Source organism: Cololabis saira, chromosome 24 (assembly GCF_033807715.1).
Source record: "Cololabis saira isolate AMF1-May2022 chromosome 24, fColSai1.1, whole genome shotgun sequence".
NCBI lineage: Eukaryota > Metazoa > Chordata > Actinopteri > Beloniformes > Belonidae > Cololabis > Cololabis saira.
Window position 1 is genome coordinate 8,234,075 of NC_084610.1, and position 14,758 is coordinate 8,248,832.

At 39.9% G+C, this 14,758-nt stretch overlaps 1 protein-coding gene across 1 annotated transcript; it reads right to left on the reverse strand.

Annotated features, from left to right (window-relative positions):
* Positions 1-1,129: 1,129 nt before the first annotated feature.
* Positions 1,130-14,111, reverse strand: LOC133425028 (ribose-phosphate pyrophosphokinase 2). Its single transcript, XM_061715677.1, has 7 exons — positions 13,791-14,111; positions 7,114-7,297; positions 5,256-5,354; positions 4,904-5,028; positions 4,552-4,725; positions 3,511-3,670; positions 1,130-2,169 (listed from the first exon to the last, which is right to left on the reverse strand). Exons 1-7 carry the CDS (start codon positions 13,910-13,912, stop codon positions 2,077-2,079), a joined length of 957 nt encoding a protein of 318 aa, XP_061571661.1. The 5' UTR covers positions 13,913-14,111; the 3' UTR covers positions 1,130-2,076.
* Positions 14,112-14,758: the final 647 nt, after the last annotated feature.

Below are 14,758 nucleotides of genomic sequence, written 5' to 3' on the forward strand. Positions count from 1 at the left end.
TAACTAATCAGATAAAACTAAAATTTCCACTTGTAGGCATCAACTATTTGACAGGTGTTGCATTTGAGGGTGGTCTTGTGAGTGGAAAGGCTGACCCAAAGCCATCTTTTTGGATTTTCTTGGAGTAGGGACATTGGATATGTTGCTCTCCAAACACGTCCTTCATCTGTGACCAATCAGGGAGGTTGTTTCACATTAGAGCCAATCTAACACAGGTGGATTCAATTGTCCTTCATTAACGGATCAACTATGTACTGAGCTTTGACAGAAACAAGGCTAATCCCTCTAAAGGGACATAATTAAACATGTTTTTTTATTCATTTCATAAACAGCTAAACTATCATCAAAGTATATAAATCATCAAAAAAAAAAGGCTTGACTAAGAAGAGCTCTTTTTCAAAGGTCATGCAGATCAAATGGCCAATATTTTGCAGAATCGTGCTTCAAACTCAGAAGACAAGGCAAAAACCATGCAAACAAACCCACACATGCAATCACTTTCACCATTAAAAATGATGAAATTAGACTTGCTTCATCTTTAAAAAGGGAAACAATGATATGTGTTGACTTACAAATCCACCTTGAATACTTTCCATGTATGGATGAAACAAGTAGAGCTATTGAGAGGTCATTTTAAGTCAGCACTCTGAAAGCTGTAATCACGTGTATTACAAGCACCAATTTGTGACATAAGGTGATGTAAATTAACTGTGAGGGATATTCATTTTTCAGGATATTTTAAACTATTCCATGGTCCTTTTTCTTTTTAACAAAGGTGAAGGACTGAGGGGTACAAATAGGCCTTAAAAGTCTTGTATTTGTGTATGTTGAATGTATGCAAGCTGGTGTTGAACATTTAGTAAGAAGTCAAAGATAAATAAACATATCCACAAAAATATACAAGTACATTTTTGTGGGAAATTGGTGTACTTTACTATTTTGCCGATTTTGATGTGAGTGTTAAATTGAGACACTGGATCCGAGTGTCACTACGTTGGAAGGATCCAGCAGGACGATCAATGTGAAAACAGGCTGGAATGCCGCTGGGAGCATTTCCGGAGATGGAAAGTCAGATTCTCCTGGCCTTCGCTTCTGTACGCTGCAAGACAACGACAACTGAGCCAACCAGCGACTTTCAAACTTTATTATTACCAAAGACACATTTTTTTTAATGTGTTCCTTATTTAAGAAAGAAAAAAAAATCATGTCAGATCATATATCTTTTCCATTTAACTTTTTAAGCCACAGTAACACCATGTTACAACAAATCATGGCTGGAATATTAAAAAAAAAAAAAAAAGAAAAAAAAAAAAAGATAAGAAAAACAACAACTTTGGCCTAAAATCACTTTTCATGACCTTTACAGAGCGCAGGCGAAGCACCCACTACACCTCGTATTAGTTTTAAGAAATTTTAGCACAATTTATGAGTATTAACTGAATAACTGGGCTGGTGGGAGAACTTGCAACAGCAACTTCTTTAAATAAATGACGCCGTAGAAGATGCATCTACGCGTAAATTAATGATTAAAGAACTTCCAGTTACGTGAACACAATTATAAAATAAAATAAGTGTCAGTAATTTTATTTACTCATGCCGAACTGTTAGTGAGTTAAAGGCTTCATTATAATACTTTCTGTTAGAACACTGGTGGGCGGGGGCTGATTTATACTTTTTGTTTTTTATTCTGCAGCAGGAAAACTCTTGCATCACATGCCAGACTGGAACGCTTCATTCACAGTGAATTAAAAATGAGGTACAAATAAGATGAAGTGATATAAATGGACCAGAAGAGACGGCCGGGCCATCGGTGCGGGGGGGGGGGGGTCAGGCTACAACTGAATGAGGAATAATAGGAGAAAAAAAATAAAAAAAATCCCCAAAACATGCAGTCATAAATATAAACTTGGTCTTCTGCTGGATGAAAATGTCACTGACGAGGTGTGGAGGCGACTTCTTATTTTTTTAAAGTCACGTTTAGCAGGTCTAAACCCATCAGGCGTGGTATTGAGCCGTTGTGCAGGACGTGTTGGTGCACAGGTGGGTGTGCGTGAGGGAGGGCGGGCGGGCTCGTCTTCACAGAGGGACGTGGCTGAAGAGGTACGACACAGACTCCCCGTTGTGGGTTCTCCTGATGGCTTCTGCCAGGATCATGGAGATGTCGATGACCTGGAACAAACAACGAGACGTGCGTGAGCTGCAGAAAAAACCTAGCTCTCCACTTTGACTTTGATCGTTTGCACATCTGCAGCACATCTGCTCGTCATCATGTCTGCAGGGTCTGCTGGACAGAAGCTGCTGTAAAGCTGTCATTTCTCCTTATCTGAGTGCCTTTCTGGACATCGTGTTTCCATCTACTGGGGTTAAAATCAGGCCGTTTAAAAGGTAAAGTACGCAAGTTTTGGATGATGTCACATCTGTTCATTTTTTAAACAAAACAGCACAACAAATACATCATCTCAGTTTATCATAAGTTCCAGGATCCAACGGCAGAACTATTTTATCAGTCCAAAAGCTTCTCAGATGTCACGAAGTGTGCCTAAGCTGCCGTGTTGATGCTCTGTTAGTACACCAAAAATTATTAAAGAGGAAGATGTTAGAGGAAATGAGTGGTTGAGTCTGAAATTGTATGTACAAGTAGATATACTATGAGTTTTCTGTAAAGCTACAAGATCCAGGTCTTGGCTGTAAATGAGGCACGAGGTGGTTTTTCAGAAATGTTGATCTGACACTTTGCACATAGTAGTGCACGTAGTTGGTCAATCTAAAGTTATCAAAGTCTAGTTTCCTGTTTTTTCCCCTCATTAATATGATTAATTGTGCTATAACACTGATTAATAGTTATGCAGGACTGCACGACATAAGGGCTTTGCTGAATGATCATCCGCTGCTTCTTCCTCCGTTGACTATTTTCTCAAAAAGTGCTACGGCAGTTGCAATAATTTGTCTAAAACTAAAGATGTTTTTATCTTCATTATCTTTGTTTTTGTTTTTTCCAGGATGAGATATGAGGAGTTACAGAGATACGGATAGAAACCTAGGAGAATTATGCTCATAAGAAGAAAAACGCTGTTCAAGGGAAACGCAGACCCCTGCAGCCTTTCCGTTATTTCAGAATTCAATTTCAGAATTTCGCTTTTGTTCTTGCAATAAAGTGTAATGGAAATCCAGCTAGAGAGTTTCTGTCAACAAGAAAGTTATGGAGTGATTTCTGACCATCTACAGAAACAGTTCACCTCTGGATGAGAGAACACAAAGCCTCTCTTTTTACCCAGTAAAGTTGGAAGGGACTCCTACAGCCATTTCTTGACTGTGTGGTTTTAACCATGTGATTGATGAAAGACAGATCTTGATCTACTGCTGTCTGAAGGGTCAGAGATCACAGGTGACCAGTTCGGGCTAGAAACTGACCCTTTACACACTGAAATCCTTCAGACTTAACATTTTATATTGGTACGGAGATATTTCAAATCCTACGATGCAGATTCAAACGCAGGAAGGTGCAGTTACCTGTATCTTTGGGCACGCCTTCATCTTCTCCTCCTGGGGGATGGTGTTGGTCACCACCACGGCCTCAAACGGGGCGTTGTTGATGCGAGAGATGGCTGGACCTGAGAATATGCCGTGCGTGAGGATGGCGTAGACCTTTACAGCCCCAGCATCGATTAACCTACATGTCGGATCAAAGAAATGCAGCTTTACAACACACATGGTGGTAACCACAGGAACGGTTGACTTTTACACCATTCATTCATTCATTCATTCATTCATTCTAGGGCTGGGGATCCATTCAAATGTCAAGAATCCATTCGATTCCGATTCTTAAGATTCAGAATCGATTATCAAGATTTGATTCGATTCTATTCCGATATTGATTTGGGTTAGTGTTATTAAAACTGTTTTTTGAGCTGTTGCATTTATTATATGACTGTAGTTATGCAAAATATTAATACTAGTATTATATTGAGATTCAACAGCAAGTATTGGCAGCTAATGATGCTGTAAGGACCAATCAGCTCCCAGAATGCTGATAGAACTGCTTTCAGAAACATCGTGTGGGTCAGAATTACCAAACAGATCGGGTGAAATCGTTTTTATTTTTTCCCACATTCCGTTTTTATTTGTTCCATTTTTGGTCTATTTTGGTTTTTAAATTTTTGAGCATTTGGTTTTTAGCATTTTTTGCAAATGTAACCCCAAGACAGTATATAAAGTAATGAAATAGACAATTTATGCAATTATAACACTTTAATGTTTTCATACCTTTAAACATATTTAAAGGCAAAAACATGGCACCAGTTGGGGATAAACAAAAAAATAACCAAAAGTTGTAATGTAATGATGAAAAAAAAAAGAATACATAAATAAATAAAAGAAAGAAAAAAAAAACTCCAAAAAATAAAGAATAAAAAAAATAAATCGATCTTTAGACATATGAATCGATTTTTAGGAATTAATTTGAGAATCGATTTAGAAATGGGAAATCGATTTTTTCAACACAGGCCTAATTCATTCATTCAGGGATGAAATGACCTAAAAGGGGACACTGACTTGTCGGCAGCGTGGCAGATGGTGCCGCACGTGTCGGCCATGTCGTCCACCAGGATGGCCACGCGGTCCTTGACGTCGCCCACCAGCACCATGCGGTCCACTTCGTTGGCCTTCTTCCTCTCTTTGTGGATGAGGGCGAAGTCCACGTTCAGGCGGTCGGCGATGGACGTCACACTGAGCAGCAGAGAACAAGCTGTGATCTCCGATGCTAACTGTATTGTTGTTGTTGACACGCTCAGATAAACTCAGAACGTGCACCGGGACCACAACGCCTGATACCACATCTCAGCCCAGATGAAATCACCCAGACATGTGGTGCTCTTTAAACTCTTATCTTATCAGGGCCACTCACCGTTTTGCTCCACCAGCGTCTGGAGACACAATGATACAGTTCTTCCACTCAGGAATATTCTCTTTGATCCACTGTAAAACCGCCGGCTCGGCGTACAAGTTGTCGACTGCAATGTCGAAAAAGCCCTAAAAAGACAAAAAAAACACAACCGTGTTATTCCTGCTCTTCTACCCACTGAGACCCGTATGGATGATGATGTAATTTCAGGGACAACGGCAAGCTGACTCAACATTAAATCAGCAGTAACTACGGTAACCAAAGAGTGACAGATATTTGAGGTGTGGTGCTCGACGAGTAATAAATGAGATAAGCTTCCTTGTAAGTGGAGCGAGCGTGACGTAAGAGCTCTGACCTGGATCTGGGAAGCGTGGAGGTCCATGGTGATGATGTGGTCGGCTCCGGCCACAGACAGCATGTTGGCCACCAGCTTGGCGGAAATCGGCGCTCGACTCTGCAACAGACACCGAGACGCAGCAGCGTGAGGCTTCATTTAAAAAGGACTTTCATGTCATCTGTGAATTAACTTCACCGTTTCCCAACCCTTCTGCAGCTGACTTTAGGAAAAGTTTGGACATTTGTCTTTTGTACATTTTTTTTCCCCCTATTTTGAAAACGTATTTTTAATATGCACGTAAAACATCTAGATATTGTCAAGCCAATCTTTATGTTTTCACATCTCACTTCTTAGTTTTTGTTTTCTGAAGTCGTACTTACTTAGCAGAGCTTTTATGTTCATAGATGTGTTTTCATCTCTGCGACCTCATTTACAAGAAACTAGACAAAGTATTTCAACTTTCAACATTTTCCATTTTTCACAGCCAATCAAAATGTCGTCCCTTTTCTACGTCCAAGTTGTTATAGTTTTTTTGCCGGCTGCATATATATTAGTGATTAATTCCATGATTTGGTAAAAACCTTATCCATGACATATACAGTATATATATATATATATATATATATATATATATATATATATATATATATATATATATTTTTTTTTATTAGCATACAGTGCAAACAACGACAAAAGACGACATCAGTATGTGTGTGTGTGTCTGTGTGTGTAAATAAGATGATGAAAGTAGATACATAAATTGTCTTTTGTACTTTGATCTTCCTCCTGCTTTATAAAAAGTTTAAGCAACATTGAATGCATTCTTATATGTTTAAATACCATTACTCCTGTAAATGACTGACTTCTATGCACTCTTTATGCTCAAGTTTCACACTTTAACAAGATTTAACTGGAAAAATGCAATACTTCACAGGTCCTTTGTGCACATCTGTTCAAATATTGCGTCACTTTCTATATTTAAATTACAACTACATGGTCATGGCTTTCCATATTTACACAAAGTACTTGTATATATTAAAACATTATGCAGAAAAATAGCTGTAGGACAGCGCCAGATTGTTTAAGAGTTAGTAATGGACGGACATTGCACCTTTAAAGTGCTCTTCCCATTTATTTTTTTCCAAATTGATGATGGTTCAACAGATTACTGGTATTTACAGCAATCAATTCTTCGCTCCAATGCTGCTTATTACATCACCACTGGCACCAAAACTGACCCAGCCTGACAAATGCTCATCTCCCTTGTAATTTTGAAAAGAAAGCCTCTTTTTGATAATGCTTCAAAGGAACTGCATGTATTTTTGACAAAAGGGGTGTTTCCAATCTTTTACATGCCACAGTCACAAGTGTGGAGAGTTTGGCAGAAAACGCCCCACAGAGGGAAATCTAGATCTGTGGGTGAAGTTAAGTGTTTGCAGAGCTTTGACCCTGACTTGTTACAATAACACACGAGTAAAACGAGTGTTTGTGATGACTGAAACTCACAAACCAAACATGAAATGAAACCACCACCAAGTGGCTAATTGGAAAACTGCGAGCACGTATGACTCGTTTTAGAATCGACAGCCTCAGTTTAGTCTCGCAGAGACCTGATTTGCTGCTGTGGTTGCATTAACAGTTAAATCAACACAAGATAATGATTAACAAAAGCAGGCCTGATGCCGCCGGGTTCAGACCGTTTCTGTTTTTGACCTCATTCATGCATGACTGTCAACGAGTTAACATGTGAACCTGCAGCGCTGGAGGGAAACTACTCTCTAAACTCAGCAGAAGGTGAAGCTCCAGGGTCAGTCGGGACAGTTGGGTTTATTTTGTGAAGACAGAAAGAAAGTTGTTTCAGGTGTAGGGTGTTGACCTTGTCCTTCTTGTCCTGGCGAGCGTAGGGGAAGCAGGGAATCACGGCCGTAACTCGGGATGAGGAGGCGATCTTGCAGGCGTTTATCATAATTAGCAGCTCCATAAGATTATCGTTAATTTCGCCGCAGCCGCTCTGGACAATGTACACATCCTCGCCACGCACGCTTTCTCCGATTTCCACACTTAAAGAAGAAGAAAAGAAACACAAAAGAACATTGTCATGACAGGAACCCTCAATCAAACTCACAGTTAGACTTGTTAGTGGTATTACATCCCTACTCACTGGATCGGTATTGACAACCAATCTCCAGAAGTGGTATTGCTACAAAATATCCCATGAAAATATCAGGATAAATTATTATTTGCACATCGGTAGGTTTGGTTACACTCAAGTACTAATCTCATTTACATTTTTTTTTTTCCATCCCTCTCATCTGTGGTCAAGTTTGAACCCTGCCTTTTATTTCTCTTATATTTTGAGCACATTGATCATTTTTGGAGCCATTTTTAGTTAATGCGTTTCATTGTATAATTCACCAAAGAGGTTAGAGTCACAGTTTTATTGGTGTTTCGTCACCAGACTCACTCATTATCCATCTGTTGCAATAGCCAAAAAAAACATGTAGGTGCAAGTCATCGCCTTCACTTTCAACCTGTTGCAACGACTGGCGACTCCATAACTGTGAACTCCTCCGTCCAACACCACCCATGCTTTCATGTGCATCAGTTAATTCATCCTGGATGTATATGGGACAGAGGAGCCCCTACATTTGAAGGATGCTCCAAGCTTGATCTCCAGGATGAACGTTTGTTCCATTTTGCAACGTTTCTGTGCATTCTTTCTTTCTGCACTGTTTTTTCTTTTTTCCTGTGTTGACCGATCATCTGTGAGCACGAAACTTTCCACATTACAAGTGTGTAATCTGTAAGATTATTTTTAAATGAGTACCAGCAATCCTGTGTTGAAATTCAAGTCAACCAGTTTGACCAGAACGTTTCGATCACTCAGCCGGCCTAAGGGGCAAAGAGTCCGAGGACCTGTGGCCTCAGACTCGCCGATCAGTTAAACACAGAGCTGTCAATATGACCTTTACACTGGTAACCTCTTACAAGAGGAAAATACAATTCAAATAATTTCTGCTTCTGACATTTTCACACATAATTTGATCGCAGATGTTATCTGGCTGAATTACTGAAAACACACATCACACATGAAGGAATCCCTCCAGGTGGCAGTGAAGAGAGTCACATTTATATCCACATGCTGCAGTGATGAGATGATCTAGAGAAGCAAGCTAAGCATAACTGAGGTCCAACTTCTAGTTTTCAGAGTCGTCGCCAATGCAGAAGTAAGAAAAACTGCCGTTAATCAGATAACTGAGATCGAGGCCGGTCACATGCAAACACGGGTGACTTCATGTGATGCAGTCGCGTGTCCTGCAGGCGCTGTGGATGCTTTTATGGGCTGAAGTGGAAGATGAAATGAAAATCGTGGCAATTTTCACACACCGGGGCACATGCCGAACTGGCTGACCGTCTTCACAGACCTCGAGATCTGCAGATTTGATCAGAGCTGGTGGCAGTTCACCAGGTCAGTGCTGTTGGAGTCAAATCTTTCCTCTCATCCAGGGTTTTAGCCGGGGGGGTGTCCAAACAAACAAAATAAAAATAGAGCAAAACCATTAACTGGGAGGCCTCTAATATTTTAACTTTGATCTTCAGTGTTATGGCTGGGTGCTGCAAAGATTGATATAAAAATGTCTCATCTTTAGATAGCAATTTATGTATACAGTATGTATGATGGGACAATATTGTTCACAGCGTTATAGTTTATGCTGTGTTAAAATTATACTCAAGAGCTGTCAGTCCATCTGAAACAACATCAAGCTGCCAAGATGATGATTTATGTTCAAAGTCAGATGAGCAGCAGAAAGAAGCAGTAAAAGCGCCGTACAAATAGTTTGTTAGACCACATGCTGCAACACTGAGTGCATACATGACTGAAAACCCTAAAAAGGGGGGCAATACCAACGCCCTGTTTCCACTTGTGTCTGCCATGTGACATTCTTAAGGGAACCTCCCTTATCGCTAGATAGATAGATGCTGAATCCACCCATCCTAAGAAACGGTATTTCATTGTGCTAAACTCCAGGGGGTTGATCTGCATGAATGTCATACAAATTGACAGAGGAAAGGTAAATGCCAATTGTTCAACAGCTGCCAAATCAAAGACACCAAGCACGATTGGCACCGGCAATATTGTCAGCACCAGCATGGTGTTTTATCTGCAAATGGTCTTTATAGTTTTCACGTCTTGCGCCGTTCATCTGGTGCATTGCATGTGTGCATCCTGGTTTGTGTGGTTAAAAATGGCCTCTGTCATGTTCTATAGTGATGCACCGAAATGAAAATTTGTGGCCGAAACCGAAAATAATAATAAACACTTGGCCGAATACCGAACAATACCGAACATGGTTCTTCAGCAGTTTTTCATTTATTTTGCCAATTTTTTCACCATTGCATAAATCAAATAAATGTGATTTAGGCATGCTTTTCAAAGAAAAAAATCTTTTACAAAATTACAAGGTAGAAAATATTTATTAAACATAAAAAAAAATTTTTTTTTTAATTTCCCAGCATTATGTTGTTTTGGTTCCACCTCCTGGTGAATGTTAGGTAAAATTCTTATGGGGTTAGTTTTTGGTTGGCCAACGATTTATGTAGTGCGCAACGTTACGGGACGGAGCGGCCAGTCTATTTCCTTATTTTACAACGCCGTTATTAATCGTTTGTTTTTTTCCCCACTTATTCCACCGAACACCGAAAGTGTTTTTTTGCCATTTTCGGCCGAACAATTTCGGTTACCGAACAATCGGTGCATCACTAATGTTCTACATCTTATGAATAGCTTTTGAACACCATGAAGTGGAATTTTCATAAATAATGATCAACGATCCAGTGGGATACACAGTTGTTGTTGATTTGATGTCGTTTTCAAAGTAATATGAATGTTTTGATGATGTTGAAACATTTCTGGACACCATGCCCCAAACCCCTGGGTAGAACTGAGACCGGTAGTGTGGATGCAGCCGGAGATCTTCACGGAGAAGCCACCGGTCTGAAACATTCCTCTACACGGGTCCAGCGGCCCCCTCGACCCCAGTCACCTCATCGCTGCACACGTACAGATGTTCACAGGAGTTTGACCTGAACATATAGTCCCAGGGCCTGGAGCTGTCCAGACTGAGGAAATCCAGAGTAGTGGCACGCTGTGATAAATCAACCCCACAGCTCATGTTTTCTAATCCTGTATACATGTTAAACACTGCACAGAAAGGGAAAATGCCAAACCAGAAACACACGGTGAAATATTTTCTTCACTGAAACCAAAGTTCCAGTAAACTTTCTGGGAAGTGAGGAGACGAGTTGCTGGAGTTTTAAGAGAGGAATGTTGTCCCATTCTTGTCTGCTGCAGGCGTCTTGCTACCAATCACTCCTGAACCTTTGTTGGATTTTTTCTTTCATGGTCCACCTAACATTTTTTTTTTTTTTTTTTTTTTAGCATCGTCTTGCTGAAACATGCATGGTCTTCCCTGAAGGAGGTGTCTGGATGGGAGCAAATGTTGGTCTAAATCCTCCATTTATTCTTCAGCTTCGATGCTGTTTTTCCAGCCGATGAAGCTGCCCACACCACAGACACTAAAGCAACGCAAACGCATCAGAGATGCAGACTTTTGAACTAAGCGCTGACAACAAACTGGACGGTTCCTCTTCTCTGTGCTCCACAAGACATGCCATTCATGGTTTCAAAAAAAAAAAAGAATTAAAAATTTTGATTAATCTAATCACAAAACAGTTTTTCATTTAGCCTCAGATCATTTTTAATTATCTCTGCCACACAGAAGATGGTGGTGTTTCTGGATCACGTTCACATACGGCTGCTTCTTTGCACGATAGAACTATAAGCTGCATTTGGGGATTATACGGTGAACTGTGTTCAGACGGTGATTTGTGGAGGTTTTCTTCAGTCCATGCAGCGATTTCCTGCAGAGAATCCTGCTGTCGTGCTGCCGGAGGGCCTGAAGATCACGAGGGACGAGTTCTGACCTTCAGCTTTGTCCCGTGCACACCAAGATTCCTATCAACTCTCTGAATCTTTTGATATTACACACTGTAAATGTTTGGATGTTACAATTTTTCAATTTCACACTGAGGAACAGTTTCCTGAAATTGTTCCTAACTTTTTTGATGCAGTTTATCAGATTGTTGAAGGTTCTGCATCTTCACATCTGAAGATGTTAAGATGCTCCTTTCATACTGAGTCATGTTACCAACCTGTTGCTAATTAACCTAATTAGCCGTTAAATGCTCCTCCAGTTGTTTCTGATTTGTGACAATCACTTTATCAACTTTTTGTTGCCCCAAATTCCATTTTTTTAGATGAATTGCTGCCATCAAATTCAAAAAGGATCCAATATTTTACATGAAGCGAGAAAATGACTCAGTTTCAACATCTGATATGTTGTTTATAAGTAACCCAGCTAGCTCCGAGCTAACAAACACCCTCCTTTAGACTTAGAGATATCATCCACGTAAAGTAATCCCCTCTTGGGAATAAAATATGGGTTTATAAGATGTGTGAATCATTGCATTTTGATTTCTATTCCATGCAGCATCTCAACTTTATTGGAATTGAAGTTGTAGTCATCTAATGATTATAAATTAGTTTCTTGGTGGAGGGCATTACATCCTAAACACACATTTTATAAAATCAATAGATAGTAAATATCTACTTTTTGTGCATTTTAGATTATTTCAAGGTACATTTTGGGGACTTGGACACCTGATGACATAAAAGAAATTGATCATTGACACCATTTCTTGACATTATTTTAAACAATATACGCAACCTTTACTGTTCACTGAAATTGAAAGGAGATATTGTCAATATGTATAAATGTATGCAACCAATAATCAATTGTAGAAAGTATATAATTTAATTTGAATTAGTTCAATTTGCTGCAGTACTTAAAGATCCACAAACAAGCAGTGATGTCTCGATAAAATCTTACTTGCAAATTGTATCAATGCAAAACAAACGAAAAGTAATCTCAAGGTAAAATTATTCTCAGGAATACACTACCCCTGTTTGTGTCCTTGACCCGTGCAGTCATCTGGTAAAACTAGTTGCACAGATACGAGAAGAGCTGCAAACCTCACTGCTATTGTGGGAGGATGATAAAATAATCTTTGTTTTGGTATTTGTGTTGCACAAACATTTGCGCTCCCTGGGGAATAAACTCACTGCGGTTCAGAGTTGTGAGTACAAACATTGCCAATACTCACAAATCCATTGCACATAGCACATTAATACAGTGGATAAGTCTCATTACTGCACAATTAACAGTTATTGTGATGTGATTATATGATCATATTAAAAGGTGCAGTTAAAAACATTTGTATGATGAGTTTGGTCATCTTGCTGATGGGTTCATACCGGACTCATGGCCTGAACTGTGCACAAAGACAGGCCGTAACAGTAATAAAAGTCCTCTGCAGCTGTATGTAAAAGGAGGCAAGCAGCAGGCTTGCAGACGTGGATTCCACTTATAATCAGAGAGGCTACTTTGGAAATGATCACTAATGATCTGCATGTGATTTAACCATTGGAGAATTAAAGTCACAGACTTCCCTGACGCCAGAAGCAGCTTAAATTATATAAACTGTAGGGTTTCACCAAACTCCCTTCGATGCCAAAAGAATGACTTAACCTTTTTATGTCTGTCTGCTGAATATTGGCATTATTTTATTACACTTAGCTGCCACAATATAAGTTATACCTGGTATACCTAATAAAAAGGCAAGTGTTTATACAGTATATGCACACACACATGCTCAACACTTCACTAAGTATACCAGGTGTACTTAATAGAGTGGCTGGAGAGTGTATAGTTGACACTAGTGACAATCTACTTCTGTGAAATGTTTCTAACTACAATGAGGCACAAAAATGCTTGTCTGCTCTTTGCATGCTGATGTAAATCCAATGCAAAGGACAGTAAGCCAAGCAGAATCCATTATCGGACATGCTCCAACAGTGGAAGCATCAATGAATGACCAAAACGAAATGTAAACCCAACTCAGCGCTCAGTCATTGATCTACCTGAGAAAGTTAACAATTCTTAAAACTCCCTAACGCATTTTGGACCATTAGTGGCTCCAAAATACGTCAAATACCCACATGAAACTAACTACAGTGTCGCGTCAGATAGTGTAACCCTTAACAACTCGGTCCCTGCGACAAAGTTGCTCCGTTCTAACTAAACCTCGCGGTGTTACGTCAGATTTTGCGCCCCTTGAAAATCCCATCCCAATGGCCAAGTTACTGCTTTCTAACCAACGGTGAACATTTTTTTTTTTTGTTGAGTCATAAACTACACGGCTCCTTCACCTGATATACACTTTAATTCGGTGTGTTCGCACGGTTACGGGACCATAAATCAGGCACTACGAAGGCCGTTGTCCGATAAAGGAAGCAGCATTAGCGTTAGCCGCTAGCCCGCTCTGTTTACATGTGGCTGATCACGTGCTGCTCATAGTAACACAGCTAGCTCCGAGCTAACAAACACCCTCCTTTAGACTTCAGATATCATCCACGTAAAGTAACCCCCTCACCATGTCTCCTGGTTGCTGAACTTCTTGGTGATCACCTTCCCCAGGTCCAGTCCCAGCCGGTCGGCTACTTTCTGGGACAGGTCGTGGTGCGAGCTCCCGCTAAAAAGCACGATGTTCGGCATGTCCGACAAGTAAACACAAAACCCGCTGCTGCAGTTTGCTCGGGGGGAGAAGAGGAGGAAGAATCCACGAGGTAACAGGGCTCTCCCCACGTCAGGGTGGTGCAGATGGGGGAAGAGTAGCTACTGCTGCAGCTGTGGCATGGCAGTGTTGCAGAGACGGGAGGAAATAAGAGCGGTGTCGCTGCTGGAGGGAAGAGCCTCCTCATTGGACAGATCCAAACTAATACATCAATTCATCCGCTTACATATGCACGGAAGAGGGGTCATGCAAGAGGGAACAAATTCATTGAGAGGGGAAGGTTTTTTTTTTATTGTGCACTTCGAGAAAAAAGTCGAAATGTCGAGATTAATGTTGAAATACAATTTCGAGAAAAAAGTCGACATTTCGTGAATAAAGTCGAAATTTCGCCTTTTCACTCCACTTATTCAGTAAATGTATTCACCAAACTTTATTCATTAAACTTTATTCACTAAATTTTGACTTTATTCTCAACATTTCGACTTTTTTCTCTCGACATTTCGACTTTTTTCTCGAAATTATACTTCAACATTAATCTCAACTTTTCGACTTTTTTCTCAACATTTCGACTTTTTTCTCAACATTTTGACTTTATTCACGAAATTTTGACTTTTTTCTCGACATTTCGACTTTTTTCTCAACATTTCGACTTTATTCAGGAAATATTGACTTTTTTCTCAACATTTCGACTTTTTTTTCAACATTTCGACTTTATTTTGGAAATATTGACTTTTTTCTAAACATTTCGACTTTTTTTTCGACATTTCGACTTTTTTCTCAACATTTCGTCTTTTTTCTCGAAATTCTACTTCAACATGAATCTCGAC